The sequence below is a fragment of the Oncorhynchus mykiss genome, chromosome 4, assembly GCF_057628025.1.
Source record: "Oncorhynchus mykiss isolate SJ-2025 chromosome 4, ASM5762802v1, whole genome shotgun sequence".
Classification (NCBI taxonomy): domain Eukaryota; kingdom Metazoa; phylum Chordata; class Actinopteri; order Salmoniformes; family Salmonidae; genus Oncorhynchus; species Oncorhynchus mykiss.
This window is the reverse complement of record NC_143025.1, coordinates 45,485,964-45,500,570: the sequence shown is the minus strand read 5'-3', so window position 1 is coordinate 45,500,570 and position 14,607 is coordinate 45,485,964. Positions and strand designations below refer to the sequence as shown.

The following is a 14,607-nucleotide window of genomic DNA, read 5'->3' as shown; positions in this document are numbered from 1 at the left end:
AGTTCCTTCCACAGATTCTCGATTGGATTCAGGTCTGGACTTTGACTTGGCCATTCTAACACCTGGATATGCTTATTTTTGAACCATTCCATTGTAGATTTTGCTTTATGTTTTGGATCATTGTCTTGTTGGAAGACAAATCTCCGTCCCAGTCTCAGGTCTTTTGCAGACTCCATCAGGTTTTCTTCCAGAATGGTCCTGTATTTGGCTCCATCCATCTTCCCATCAATTTTAACCATCTTCCCTGTCCCTGCTGAAGAAAAGAAGGCCCAAACCATGATGCTGCCACCACCATGTTTGACAGTGGGGATGGTGTGTTCAGCTGTGTTGCTTTTACGCCAAACATAACGTTTTGCATTGTTGCCAAAAAGTTCCAATTTGGTTTCATCTGACCAGAGCACCTTCTTCCACATGTTTGGTGTGTCTCCCAGGTGGCTTGTGGCAAACTTTAAACAACACTTTTTATGGATATCTTTAAGAAACGGCTTTCTTCTTGCCACTCTTCCATAAAGGCCAGATTTGTGCAATATACAACTGATTGTTGTCCTATGGACAGAGTCTCCCACCTCAGCTGTAGATCTCTGCAGTTCATCCAGAGTGATCATGGGCCTCTTGGCTGCATCTCTGATCAGTCTTCTCCTTGTATGAGCTGAAAGTTTAGAGGGACGGCCAGGTCTTGGTAGATTTGCAGTGGTCTGATACTCCTTCCATTTCAATATTATCGCTTGCACAGTGCTCCTTGGGATGTTTAAAGCTTGGGAAATCTTTTTGTATCCAAATCCGGCTTTAAACTTCTTCACAACAGTATCTCGGACCTGCCTGGTGTGTTCCTTGTTCTTCATGATGCACTCTGCGCTTTTGACGGACCTCTGAGACTATCACAGTGCAGGTGCATTTATACAGAGACTTGATTACACACAGGTGGATTGTATTTATCATCATTAGTCATTTAGGTCAACATTGGATCATTCAGAGATCCTCACTGAACTTCTGGAGAGAGTTTGCTGTACTGAAAGTAAAGGGGCTGAATAATTTTGCACGCCCAATTTTTCAGTTTTTGATTTGTTAAAAAAGTTTGAAATATCCAATAAATGTCGTTCCACTTCATGATTGTGTCCCACTTGTTGTTGATTCTTCACAAAAAAATACAGTTTTATATCTTTATGTTTGAAGCCTGAAATGTGGCAAAAGGTCGCAAAGTTCAAGGGGGCCGAATACTTTCGCAAGGCACTGTAAGTTTCAGTCAATACCAGCATGCCCATATTTGTCTGCATAGCCCATATTTTGATGTAATCTAGTTTAGGAAGTAAGCTCCTGCTGTCCATATGCATCAACCCAAGTCCTTTACAATCTACATTGTTATTGATGGAAATATATTTGTGTCAAAAGCAATTGTTTTCTAAAACAATACTCACATGTCAGAGATTTTCACATTGATGTGGTTTTGTTCAGATGCGTGATCCTTCTTCAGCAGAACCATGAATTTGAGCTCTATGGTGCAATCCTGAGCCAAAACTTGGTAGCAGGAGAGAGGCATGTTGATCTTGTACTTCTTGTTGTTAAATGTTGTCAATGTGTCTCTGACCATGCTACATTTAACTGGAAAACAATAGTGTTAATTTATACCTTCCTTGCCTTTTTTAACGTTGTACTGTGACATTGTTTTGTTTTTTAGTTTTTTTATTGCTTCTGCTTACCTGCGTTGACTTCAGAAAACAAGTAGTGGATTTTGTTAACAATGTTGTCATCAAAGGGAGAAACATCAGTCATAGACTCAATGGGCAGAGAACAGGGGAGATTCACACCCAGTTTATACAGTGTCATCTGTCATTTAGATACACACATCCTCATCAGAAACAGTCAACCAAGAAGAGAAGTCTGGAGAAATAAAACAGCAGAAAATGCTATTGTGGGAAAAACAATGTTCCTCACCTTGGGTGTTTTCAGAATGACATCCAGGGTCCTTTCAGATGTTGCAACCACAGTGAATTGAATCTGTTTCTCACTATTTTTGTCTTTTTGCATTGGAACCAAGTCAGCCAGGTAATATGGGATGTACCCAGGGATGAATTCAGACACGCTAGAAGAGAAAAGGTTACACAAATCAGAAGTTGTTCTTGATTTGTTCTGTAACATTATTCAGCTATCACTAGTAAATAACAAATGAGTAACCGTACATCCTAACATAGCGCCAAACAGCCTTTGGAACCTTGGGGAGTTTGTCCCAAGACAACCTTAGACGAACTGCAGGGCTTGGACCAACAAGACCAGTCTCAGCAGTGATAAAGGTGTTATAATCCTTGCACTCTTCACCCCAAGCAATCTTGGCCTAATTAGGAAAACAAAATAAAGTGTAATTTTTTTTTGTATACCTTAGTTGTTATTGCTACCCACGGTACAACCTAAACATTAAAAAAAAGATCAGAAACTTATATTGTAGCACCATTTACAAGATATTTGATCTTACAGTGACTTTGTGTTTGCTGAGCAGAACACCATCAGCACACAGTTTCCAGTTGTCGTTCTCATCAAGGGCAGCCATAATGATCTGCAGTCTGGAAGTAGCTTTGTTCAAGTAAGCAGTAACCTGGTATCCCTCTATCTTATGGTCAGCTCTCACTAAACTGAAGAGGATGATCACCTTAGGGGCAAGTTCAGCGGGGCAGTTGGGATGTTCAAGACAGTATTTGGAAACCATGGTACCATAACCAAGCATGGCGAGCTCACGTAGAACTGGGTGTGTCTGAATCTTGTGGTTGAAAGCCAGGCTCTGGTGGTGAAAAAGGTATTGTTTTGAGTCATCTCTATATAATTTCTTACAAAATATTGAAGAGATAGGACAGTGTAGAAGGAGTAAAGTGGGTCCAGGATTTGCAACCAGACGGCCGCGAGCACATATGTGACCAGCTTCAAAGCACGCTTCTGTCTATAACATGAGCTGCTCGGTATTTGTCAATAATCCTTGCTACAGTGGCTTTTTTGAAAGATATAATGCTAGCCATGGAGATCTGCAAATGTGTTGCTACTGCGCTCAACAACATTGTTGCCCAGAATTTATTAGGTGCTATCGACAAAGATTAGTGGGAAAAAGTTGTGATGGACTACTTTCTGCACACGGTCAGTGTGAACCGAAGTGACTTGACACAACAACGGGCCCAACAAGATGTAGCTTGCTACAAACCAAACAGAAAAGACACACTGCCATGAAGTGTTCATCCATGTATACTGGTAAGAGTGTAGCTACATTCTCAGATATTACAAGTTTCAAATTTTGTCAGAAAGTCATTTTCATTGCAACTTCAAGCGTACTGTTAGCTAGCTAGCAATTGTTATCTTGCTGGCTTGCTAGCTAACGGCACGTGTATGATCTCTGTAGTAATATTATTTGTATCTCAGAAAGCCACTTGTAATTGCTGATAACGGCCATCGATTGTATTTCATGAACATGTGTACATGTCCAGACAATAGTAACCATCCACTTAGCTACATGTGGCTGGGGGTGGTTATATAATTTATGTCACATGACCCATCAGTTTTGGACAAGTGTCTGGGTAAGCATAATAATATAATTATCAAATAATTATAAAATATTTTTATCCGGACACTTTCAAAGTCAGATTAGGATATAGGCCAAGGACTAGATAACGTGCATTTTTAACTGGAGTTTTCCCTATTTTAGGCTACTACTTTCACCACTTGAAATTGAAATCTTGAAATCTTTGGTTGTTTACTACACTACCTTACTCACTCTGTTTAGCTCATGGTCTCACATGTGAATCCTTAAAGAGATGGGTGGGGCTACGGCTTTAGAGGGTGTAGGTTTAAACGCAGAAGCTCTCCAGTAGGTGTAGGAAAAAATTCAAGGGACATTTTCTCAAAAGTGAGGTTACAAGTTGACCAACTTTCAAAGCAGAATTACTTTCGCATTGTTCCTCAACTGTGGTGTATGATATACCGTTTTGTAAATCTGAGTCTCTACTTTAAATAAAAAAAACACCAAATGTTGCTACATAAAACTGAATCGAGGCTCTGGGTCACAGATGTGTTGATGGTAGTGGTGTTAACCACTAGACCACCTCATGCTACAATTTTTAGTCATCTTAATGAGGAAATCTATAAGAATGCTTAAACATCATTTAAAGGTTTACTTACTTCAACAAGCTTGACAGTCTCCAGATCAGCAGCCACCATATGCACAGCGGCAACCAGAGCCTGAGCAGCCTCAAAAATAGTGATGTCACCAGCCAAAAACTTCTCCTTGATGAATCTCACAGCCACTGAACTTCCGATAGAGGGGACAGCATCCAGGATCCAGTGTCTGAAAAAAAAGGTTTTCTGTCATTGTGTCTTTGTTTGAGCAATTGAGCAATATTTTTTTTTTACCTGTAAGCTGGTTTGGCCTTGAACTCAGCCCAGATGGCATTAATAGTCTCAGAGCTTGCCATGCGCAGGAGCTGAATAAACTGCAGAAACTTAAGAGGAGCATCTTCATGGACCGGTGCCGTGTTGTATGTGACCAGATGATTCAGGATCTTCACAGCCTAAACAATTATAATGAAGTGCTTGTATTAAACCTTTGTTATCTTTGGCTTTACATATTGTCAGGCTATTGTATCAAATAATAGATAGAGTCATTGAGTCACTGTACCTGAGCACGTGCGTTGCTGATCTTAAGGAGCTGAATGGGCATCTGGAGAATCTCAGTGGCAAACTCATACCGGATGGATCCACGGTGAACATAGTTATTATCGGGGACAATAATTGGATCCTTCTTGATCTCAACGAAAGTCAACATTTGTCTGTGAAAGGTAGTTAATGGGAAACTTTTAAACCTATAAGCTTAATAAAATGAAAATATTTTCCTTTTGTTCCATAAATCAGTCAGCATACTTTGCTTCTGTCATGTATTGTCATGTTGTGTCCTGTTCCTGTTCTTTCTCTTCACCCTGTCTCCCTCTGCTGGTCGTATTAGGTTACCTTTTCTTCCCCTCTTTCCCCCAGCTGTTCCTTGTCTTCTCTAACTACCTCGTTCACCCCTTTTCCCACCTGTTCCCTTTTTCCCTCTGATTAGGTCTCTATATCTCTCTCTGTTTCTGCTTCTGTCTTTGTCGGATTCTCGTTTGTGTTACTCATGCCTGAACCAGACTATCGTCATGTTTGCTGCAACCTTGTCCTGTCCTGTCGGAATCTGCCTGTTCATCTAACCTTGTCCTGTCCTGTCGGAATCTGCCTGTCCATCTGAGCCTACGTGTGTTTCGTCATTAAAGAAACTCTGTTTTGTTAATTCGCTTTTGGGTCCTCATTCACGCACCCCTGACAGAAGAATCCGACCAAGAATGGACCCAGCGACTTCGGATCCTCTCCACTCAGCCGTCGAGATCCAGGGAGCGATGCTAGGCAGACACGAGCAGGAATTGTCTGCTGCTCGACATGCCGTTGAGACCCTGGCCACCCAAGTCTCCAACCTCACAGAACAGGTTCACCATCTCCCCCTCGATCCACCGGCCACTTCCAGGGCTTTCGAATCTCCGGAGCCCAGAATCAATAACCCGCCGTGTTACTCTGGGGAGCCCACTGAATGCCGCTCGTTCCTCACCCAGTGTGATATTGTGTTTTCTCTCCAGCCCAACACTTACTCCAGGAGCACTGCTCGTATCGCCTACGTCATATCTCTCCTTACTGGACGGGCTCGTGAGTGGGGCACGGCAATCTGGGAGGCAAGGGCTGAGTGTACTAACCAGTATCAGGACTTTAAGGAGGAGATGATACGGGTTTTTGATCGATCTGTTTTTGGGGAGGAGGCTTCCAGGGTCCTGTCTTCCCTATGTCAAGGTAATCGATCCATAACAGACTACTCTATTGAGTTTCGCACTCTTGCTGCCTCCAGTGGCTGGAACGAGCCGGCTTTGCTCGCTCGTTTTCTGGAGGGTCTCCGCGCAGAGGTAAAGGATGAGATTCTCTCCCGGGAGGTTCCTTCCAGCGTGGATTCCTTGATTGAACTCGCTATTCGCATTGAGCGACGGGTTGATCTTCGTCACCGAGCTCGTGGAAAGGAGCTCGCGTTCTCCGTTGCCCCCCTCTCCGCATCACTACCATCTTCCTCTGCCGGCTCGGGTGCTGAGCCAATGCTGCTGGAAGGTATCCGCATCTCGACTAAAGAGAGGGAACGGAGAATCACCAACCGCCTCTGTCTCTATTGCGGTTCCGCTGGTCATTTTGTCACTTCATGTCCAGTAAAAGCCAGAGCTCATCAGTAAGCGGAGGGCTACTGGTGAGCGCTACTACTCCTGTCTCTCCTTCAAGATCCTGCACTACCTTGTCGGTCCATCTACGCTGGACCGGTTCGTCAGCTTCCTGCAGTGCCTTGATAGACTCTGGGGCGGAGGGCTGTTTTATGGACGAGACCTGGGCTCGGGAACATGACATTCCTCTCAGACAGTTAAGGGAGCCCACGGCCTTGTTCGCCTTGGATGGTAGTCCTCTCCCCAGGATTCAGCGTGAGACGCTACCTTTAACCCTCACTGTCTCTGGTAATCATAGCGAAACCATTTATTTTTTAATTTTTCGTTCACCTTTTACACCTGTTGTTTTGGGCCATCCCTGGCTAGTTTGTCATAATCCTTCTATTAATTGGTCTAGTAATTCTATCCTCTCCTGGAACGTCTCTTGTCATGTGAAATGTTTAATGTCTGCTATCCCTCCTGTTTCCTCTGTCTCTTCTTCACAGGAGGAGCCTGGTGATTTGACAGGGGTGCCGGAGGAATATCACGATCTGCGCACGGTGTTCAGTCGGTCCAGGGCCACCTCTCTTCCCCCACACCGGTCGTATGATTGTAGTATTGATCTCCTTCCGGGAACCACTCCCCCCCGGGGTAGACTATACTCTCTGTCGGCTCCCGAACGTAAGGCTCTCGAAGATTATTTGTCTGTAGCTCTTGCCGCCGGTACCATAGTCCCCTCCTCCTCTCCCGCCGGAGCGGGGTTTTTTTTTGTTAAGAAGAAGGACGGGTCCCTGCGCCCCTGCATAGATTATCGAGGGCTGAATGACATAACAGTGAAGAATCGTTATCCGCTTCCCCTTATGTCTTCAGCCTTCGAGATCCTGCAGGGAGCCAGGTTTTTCACTAAGTTGGACCTTCGTAACGCTTACCATCTCGTGCGCATCAGGGAGGGGGACGAGTGGAAGACGGCGTTTAACACTCCGTTAGGGCACTTTGAATACCGGGTTCTTCCTTTCGGCCTCGCTAACGCTCCAGCTGTCTTTCAGGCATTAGTCAATGATGTCCTGAGAGACATGCTGAACATCTTTGTTTTCGTTTACCTTGACGATATCCTGATTTTTTCACCGTCACTCCAGATTCATGTTCAGCACGTTCGACGTGTCCTCCAGCGCCTTTTAGAGAATTGTCTTTTTGTGAAGGCTGAGAAGTGCACTTTTCATGCCTCCTCCGTCACATTTCTCGGTTCTGTTATTTCCGCTGAAGGCATTAAGATGGATCCCGCTAAGGTCCAAGCTGTCATTGATTGGCCCGTCCCTAAGTCACGCGTCGAGCTGCAGCGCTTTCTCGGCTTCGCGAACTTCTATCGTCGTTTCATCCGTAATTTCGGTCAGGTGGCAGCTCCTCTCACAGCCCTTACTTCTGTCAAGACGTGCTTTAAGTGGTCCGTTTCCGCCCAGGGAGCTTTTGATCTCCTCAAGAATCGTTTTACATCCGCACCTATCCTTGTTACACCTGACGTCTCTAGACAGTTCGTTGTCGAGGTTGACGCGTCAGAGGTGGGCGTGGGAGCCATTCTTTCTCAGCGCTCCCTCTCTGACGACAAGGTCCACCCTTGCGCGTATTTTTCTCATCGCCTGTCGCCGTCGGAACGTAACTATGATGTGGGAAACCGCGAACTGCTCGCCATCCGCTTAGCCCTAGGCGAATGGCGACAGTGGTTGGAGGGGGCGACCGTTCCTTTTGTCGTTTGGACTGACCATAGGAACCTTGAGTACATCCGTTCTGCCAAACGACTTAATGCGCGTCAGGCGCGCTGGGCGCTGTTTTTCGCTCGTTTCGAGTTCGTGATTTCTTATCGTCCGGGCTCTAAGAACACCAAGCCTGATGCTTTATCTCGTCTCTTCAGTTCTTCAGTAGCCTCCACTGACCCCGAGGGGATTCTCCCTGAGGGGCGTGTTGTCGGGTTGACTGTCTGGGGAATTGAGAGGCAGGTAAAGCAAGCACTCACTCACACTCCGTCGCCGCGCGCTTGTCCTAGGAACCTTCTTTTCGTTCCCGTTCCTACTCGTCTGGCCGTTCTTCAGTGGGCTCACTCTGCCAAGTTAGCCGGCCACCCTGGCGTTCGGGGTACGCTTGCTTCCATTCGCCAGCGTTTTTGGTGGCCCACCCGGGAGCATGACACGCGTCGTTTCGTGGCTGCTTGTTCGGTCTGCGCGCAGACTAAGTCCGGTAACTCCCCTCCTGCCGGCCGTCTCAGGCCGCTTCCCATTCCCTCTCGACCGTGGTCTCACATCGCCTTAGATTTTATCACCGGACTGCCTTCGTCAGCGGGGAAGACTGTTATTCTTACGGTTGTCGATAGGTTCTCTAAGGCGGCTCATTTTATTCCCCTTGCTAAGCTTCCTTCTGCTAAAGAGACGGCACAAATCATCATCGAGAATGTTTTCAGAATTCATGGCCTTCCGTGAGACGTTGTTTCGGACAGAGGTCCGCAATTCACGTCTCAATTTTGGAGGGAGTTTTGCCGTTTGATTGGGGCTTCCGTCAGTCTCTCTTCCGGCTTTCACCCCCAGTCTAACGGTCAAGCAGAACGGGCCAATCAGACTATTGGTCGCATCTTACGCAGTCTTTCTTTTCGCAACCCTGCGTCTTGGTCAGAACAGCTCCCCTGGGCAGAATACGCCCACAACTCGCTTCCTTCGTCTGCGACCGGGCTATCTCCTTTTCAGAGTAGCCTCGGGTACCAGCCTCCACTGTTCTCATCTCAGTTCGCCGAGTCCAGCGTCCCCTCCGCTCAGGCTTTTGTCCAACGTTGCGAGCGCACCTGGAAGAGGGTCAGGTCTGCACTTTTCCGTTATAGGGCGCAGACTGTGAGAGCTGCTAATAAGCGTAGAACTAAGAGTCCTAGATATTGTCGCGGTCAGAGAGTTTGGCTCTCCACTCAGAACCTTCCCCTTAAGACAGCTTCTTGCAAGTTGACCCCGCGGTTCATTGGTCCGTTCCGTATTTCTCAGATCATTAATCCTGTCGCAGTGCGACTTCTTCTTCCGCAATATCTTCGTCGCGTCCACCCGGTCTTCCATGTCTCCTGTGTTAAGCCCGTTCTTCGCGCCCCCGCTCGTCTCCCCCCCCCCCCCCATCCTTGTCGAGGGCGCACCTATCTACAGGGTCCGTAAGATTTTGGACATGCGTCCTCGGGGCCGTGGTCACCAGTACCTAGTGGATTGGGAGGGGTACGGTCCTGAGGAAAGGAGTTGGGTTCCCTCTCGGGACGTGCTGGACCGTTCGCTGATCGATGATTTCCTCCGTTGCCGCCAGGTTTCCTCCTCGAGTGCGCCAGGAGGCGCTCGGTGAGTGGGGGGGTACTGTCATGTATTGTCATGTTGTGTCCTGTTCCTGTTCTTTCTCTTCACCCTGTCTCCCTCTGCTGGTCGTATTAGGTTACCTTTTCTTCCCCTCTTTCCCCCAGCTGTTCCTTGTCTTCTCTAACTACCTCGTTCACCCCTTTTCCCACCTGTTCCCTTTTTCCCTCTGATTAGGTCTCTATATCTCTCTCTGTTTCTGCTTCTGTCTTTGTCGGATTCTCGTTTGTGTTACTCATGCCTGAACCAGACTATCGTCATGTTTGCTGCAACCTGTCGGAATCTGCCTGTTCATCTAACCTTGTCCTGTCCTGTCGGAATCTGCCTGTCCATCTGAGCCTACGTGTGTTTCGTCATTAAAGAAACTCTGTTTTGTTAATTCGCTTTTGGGTCCTCATTCACGCACCCCTGACAGCTTCCATTTGGGCAGCTCCTGACATCTCATTGATTGGTGTGAACTGATGGAGCTCAGTAACAGTGGCCTCCAAGATCAGAGCACCATTGTCAGCGGGCTACATGAGGTAGTTGTAAGTGGCAGCTCCCATCAGGGCCTCCCCTCTCTGTTTAGACAAAACACAGAGTTGTATTGTCATGTGAAGTGTTTCTGGTTATGTTTTTCCAACCCCCATAATAGATACTTATGCTCATACCTGCCGGCACTCTACACACTTCTCTGTGTAAGCCAGACCAAAGTCCTTCATGATTCTCTGCTGGCTCCAGCCTAACACAAAAGAGAGCATGAGTGAGGAACTCAAACATTGCTTACTGAAACATGTTTTGCATCTACATATGAACATATACAAGTTTTACCTCCTGCAACTCATAGACGTTTTGTGTCTTCTTGATGTTGAGCTGAAGAATGTTCATGATACCTCTATGGACATTCAGCACTGTTTCAGAGACAGCAGTGGGGGCAAATACCTTACCCACAACACCCTTGGCATACTCAAACTTGATGGGAATCGAGAACTGAGCAGCCAGGGCTGAAGTGAGTTTTGCAGCTGGGACGAAAGGATCGTTGGGCCACACACCACTGTACTCAAAGATCTCAGGGTTCACAAGCTACAAGAAGATATAAATTGATGTATTAGTCAATGTAATGGACATCACATTAAGATATTGTTTGTGTGGGAACTTCATGTATAATAAATACCTTCAGCAAGTAGGTATTCTCTGCAACTGCACTGATAAGAACTTTGCTGATTACTTTTACTCCAGCTCTAGCCAGACCCTCCTCAGGCAGACCACCCAGGAGCAGTGCCTCATACTTGTACACATAGGTCTTACTGGCAGCAAAATCAGGGGCTGTAATAACAATCAAAACATATTTGATGATCTTGTGATCTGAGAACTGGTTTTCCTTAATTTATTCAACTAGAAAAAAATGCAGAAATGAAACTACCTAATAAACATAAGTAAAAATCCATAAAAATAATATGTACTTACCAAAGTTAACAGATTGACTCGCTACAAGATAAAACAAAAATAATTGTCACAATATGTTACTGAATGTTTTTAAAAAAATGTCATAGATACAGAATTGTACATTTCAATATTTACATATCTTAGTTATATTTACATGAAGTAAGTTAATATCTGCACTAGAATAAGACAAAAAAAATGTACTTACCCACAAGGGCTAGAGTCAGTGCAAGTACTACTGCTCTCATGGCCAGTGTGATGTGAGGAACAACAGTCCCAGTCTGCCTTTTAAAGAAATGCTCTATCGACAAAAACAATCGTAACAAAATATGTAATTAACTAATGTTACATAAGTTGAGATCAGTATGTGCTAATAATAAAGCCTGTTGAGTTGGTTATCACTAGTTCTGAGGTGGCCACATACACCCGTAGGTTAGGTTAACCTGCCCCACTGCCATTTAGCCCTTCACAGATCAATGTCCATCTAAGTCAGTTCTTTAATGAAAATTATCTGGAGAATCACGTGTTGTTTTATCCAACAAGTTATGTGTACTACAAACTTCATTTTTCTTTAAATATTACATTAGTTATTTTTCTCTATTTATCTGATAGACTGCATCCAATTTGTTGAGTAGAGTGTTGGAGGCTATTTTGTAAATGACATCGCCGAAGTCGAGAATCGGTAGGATGGTCAGTTTTACGTGGGTGTGTTTGGCAGCATGAGTGAAGGATGCTTTGTTGCGAAATAGGAAGCCGATTCTAGATTTAATTTTGGATTGGAGATGTTTAATGTGAGTCTTGAAGGAAAGTTTACAGTCTAACCAGACACCTAGGTATTTGTAATTGTCCACATATTCCAAGTCAGAACCTTCCAGAGTAGTGATGCTGTGCAGGCAGCGATCGGTTGAAAAGCATGCATTTGGTTTAACTTGCATTTAAGAGCAGTTGGAGGCCACGGAAGGAGAGTTGTATGGAATTGAAGCTCGTCTGGAGGTTAGTTAACACAGTGTCCAAAGAAGGGCCAAAGGTATACAGAATGGTGTCGTCTGTGTAGAGGTGGATCAAAGAATCACCAGCAGCAAGACCGACATCATTGATGTATACAGAGAAGAGGGTCGGCCCTAGAATTGAACCCTGTGGCACCCCCATAGAGACTGCCAGAGGTCCGGACAACAAGCCCTCCGATTTGACACACTGAACTCTATCAGAGAAGTAGTTGGTGAACCAAGCAAGGCAATCATTTGAGAAACCAAGGCTGTTGAGTCTGCTAATAAGAATGTCGAAAGCCTTAGCCAGGTCGATGAATACGGCTGCACAGTAATGTCTCTTATCGATGGCGGTTATGATATCGTTTAGGATCTTGAGCGTGCCTGAGGTGCACCCATGACCAGCTCTGAAACCAGATTGCATAGCGGAGTGGGGATGCTTTAATAGTGTTATGCCCTGTCCTAAACCCTGATTGGTTTACATTCAAAATACATATATCTGGAAAAAAAGGAGCAAAGTTGTACATTTGCCAAGAATTCTAGAATCTTAGCTAGACAAGGAAGCCTTGAAAAGGGGAGATAATTATTAAGATCACTACTATCCCCGCCCCTATGGAGTGGTAGCACAAGAGCTGATTTCCATACTTTTGGAATACTGTCTTTCTTGATCATGTTTAATAAAACAGGAAGAAGATCTCTTTAGGTATTTGACAGTTTTCCAAAATGATACACAATGATTCCTCAGTTGCTTAAAAGCTTGCCAGTCCGGGCCTAAGCCTCTGTTCCTGGCCTTGGCCCAAGCATCATCTCTATTATCCCTATTATGAATGACTTCTATAATAATAATAATAATTTTGGAATGTACCAGGCATTCAATCTACCTTTAACCCTTTTTTTTTACTGTAGCTGTAACGCCTGGGGTCGTTTGGAGAACACACACTTCTCAGCCTTGACGTATAGGTCATGCTCCAGCAGTCTACCAAGCACCTTGCGTACCAGAGACACATGCGCGGCGCGGGTGGCAGAATAGATCGGAATATCATCGATATAGACAACCACGCCCTGCCCGTGCAGGTCCCTGAGAATCTTGTCTACAAAGGATTGAAAGACGACTGGAGCATTAAATAACCCAAACGGCAGGACAAGGTACTCATAGTGGCCCGATGTGGTACTAAACGCTGTTTTCCACTCATCTCCATCCCGAATACGCACCAGACTATACGCGCTCCTGAGATCCAGTTTTGTGTAAAACTGTGCTCCGTGAAATGATTCCACCGCCGTAGCGATGAGAGGTAGTGGGTAATTAAACCCCACTGTGATGACATTTAGACCTCTATAATCAATGCACGGACGGAAACCTCCCTCCTTTTTCTTCACAAAAAAAGACGGGTGACATATGTCTCCATAGCCAACGTCTCCACCTGGAACAATGGGTACACATGACTCTTGGGAAGCGCAGTGTTTACCTGGAGATTTATCGCACAATTCCCCTGTCAATGAGGTGGTAATTTAGTCGCTCTCTTCTTACTGAAAGCGATTGCCAAATCGGCATATTCAGGGGGGATGCGCACCGTGGAACCCTGGTCTGGACTCTCCACCGACGTGGCACCGATGGAAACCTTCCAGAACACTTCTCTGACCACCCCTGGAGAACCCCTTGTCTCCACGAAATCTTAGGATAGTGACTAGCCAGCCAGGGAATCCCCAGCACCACTGGAAACGCAGGCGAATCGATAATGAACAGACTAATTTGCTCCCTATGATTCCCCTGCGTCACCATGTCCAGTGGAACCGTGGCCTCCCTGACCAACCCTGACCCTAACGGCCGGCTGTCTAGGGAGTGCACGGGGAAGGGAGAATCTATCGGCACGAGCGGAACACCCAGCTTGATGGCGAGTCCGCGATCCATAAAGTTCCCAGCTGCACCTGAATTGACTAGCGCCTTATTCTAGGAAGAGGGGGGAAAAATCAAGGAATAAAATCAAGACAAACATGTGACCAACAGGGGGTTCTGGGTGAGTTTGGTGCTGACTCACCTGGGGTGACCGAGAAGCGTTCCGCCTGCCCTCTCGACTCCCAGATGGGCCTCCTCTTCCAGTACCACACGGCACGGCACCCCTAACTCCATAGGAATGGGAGCGGTGGCGCTGGGTGGTAGAACGAACAGGACCCTCTCCGAACGCCCGCAGGCAGCGAGCAGATTGTCCAGCCGGATAGACATGTCGATGAGTTAATCAATGGAGAGAGTGTTGTCCTGACACGCTAGCTCCCTGCGGACGTCCTCCCGGAGACTACACCGGTAGTGGTCTATCAGGGCCCTGTCGTTCCACCCAGGCCCAGCGGCCAAGGTCCGGAACTCCAACGCGTAATCCTGTGCACTCCTCTTCTCCTGCCTAAGGTGGAACAGTCGCTAACCCGCCGGGTGAATTCCGGGTAGTGCTCCTTCACCGAGTCTGGGCCATTCCAGACCGCGTTCGCCCACTCCAGAGCACGACCCGCCAGGCAGGAGATGAGGACACTCACCCTCTCCGCTCCCAAGGGAGTGGGCCTCACGGTCGCCAGGTACAGTTCCAGTTGAAGCAGAAACCCCTGACACCCCGCCGCCGCTCCATCATA

At 46.3% G+C, this 14,607-nt stretch overlaps 1 protein-coding gene and 1 pseudogene across 1 annotated transcript; both read right to left on the bottom strand.

Annotated features, from left to right (window-relative positions):
• Positions 1 to 1,411: 1,411 nt before the first annotated feature.
• LOC149984030 (vitellogenin-like) lies at positions 1,412 to 4,799 on the bottom strand. Its single transcript, XM_090230782.1, has 8 exons — positions 4,649 to 4,799; positions 4,384 to 4,541; positions 4,153 to 4,318; positions 2,468 to 2,770; positions 2,178 to 2,329; positions 1,933 to 2,080; positions 1,698 to 1,824; positions 1,412 to 1,599 (listed from the first exon to the last, which is right to left on the bottom strand). Exons 1-8 carry the CDS (start codon positions 4,793 to 4,795, stop codon positions 1,412 to 1,414), a joined length of 1,389 nt encoding a protein of 462 aa, XP_090086908.1. The 5' UTR covers positions 4,796 to 4,799.
• A 5,296-nt stretch (positions 4,800 to 10,095) lies between these two features.
• Positions 10,096 to 11,278, bottom strand: LOC149984029 (vitellogenin-like; annotated as a pseudogene).
• Between the last annotated feature and the right edge of the window lie 3,329 nt (positions 11,279 to 14,607).

What these genes read in the sequence shown, in the direction of transcription:
- LOC149984030 (XM_090230782.1), bottom strand. Translation starts at nt 4,795, where the DNA reads ATGTTGACTTTCGTTGAGATCAAGAAGGATCCAATTATTGTCCCCGAT. An exon ending in AAGGCCAAACCAGCTTACAG is followed by an intron (nt 4,319 to 4,383) that starts GTAAAAAAAAAA and finishes CTTTTTTTTCAG; the next exon opens with ACACTGGATCCTGGATGCTG. An exon ending in GTTTGGCGCTATGTTAGGAT is followed by an intron (nt 2,081 to 2,177) that starts GTACGGTTACTC and finishes TTTCTCTTCTAG; the next exon opens with CGTGTCTGAATTCATCCCTG.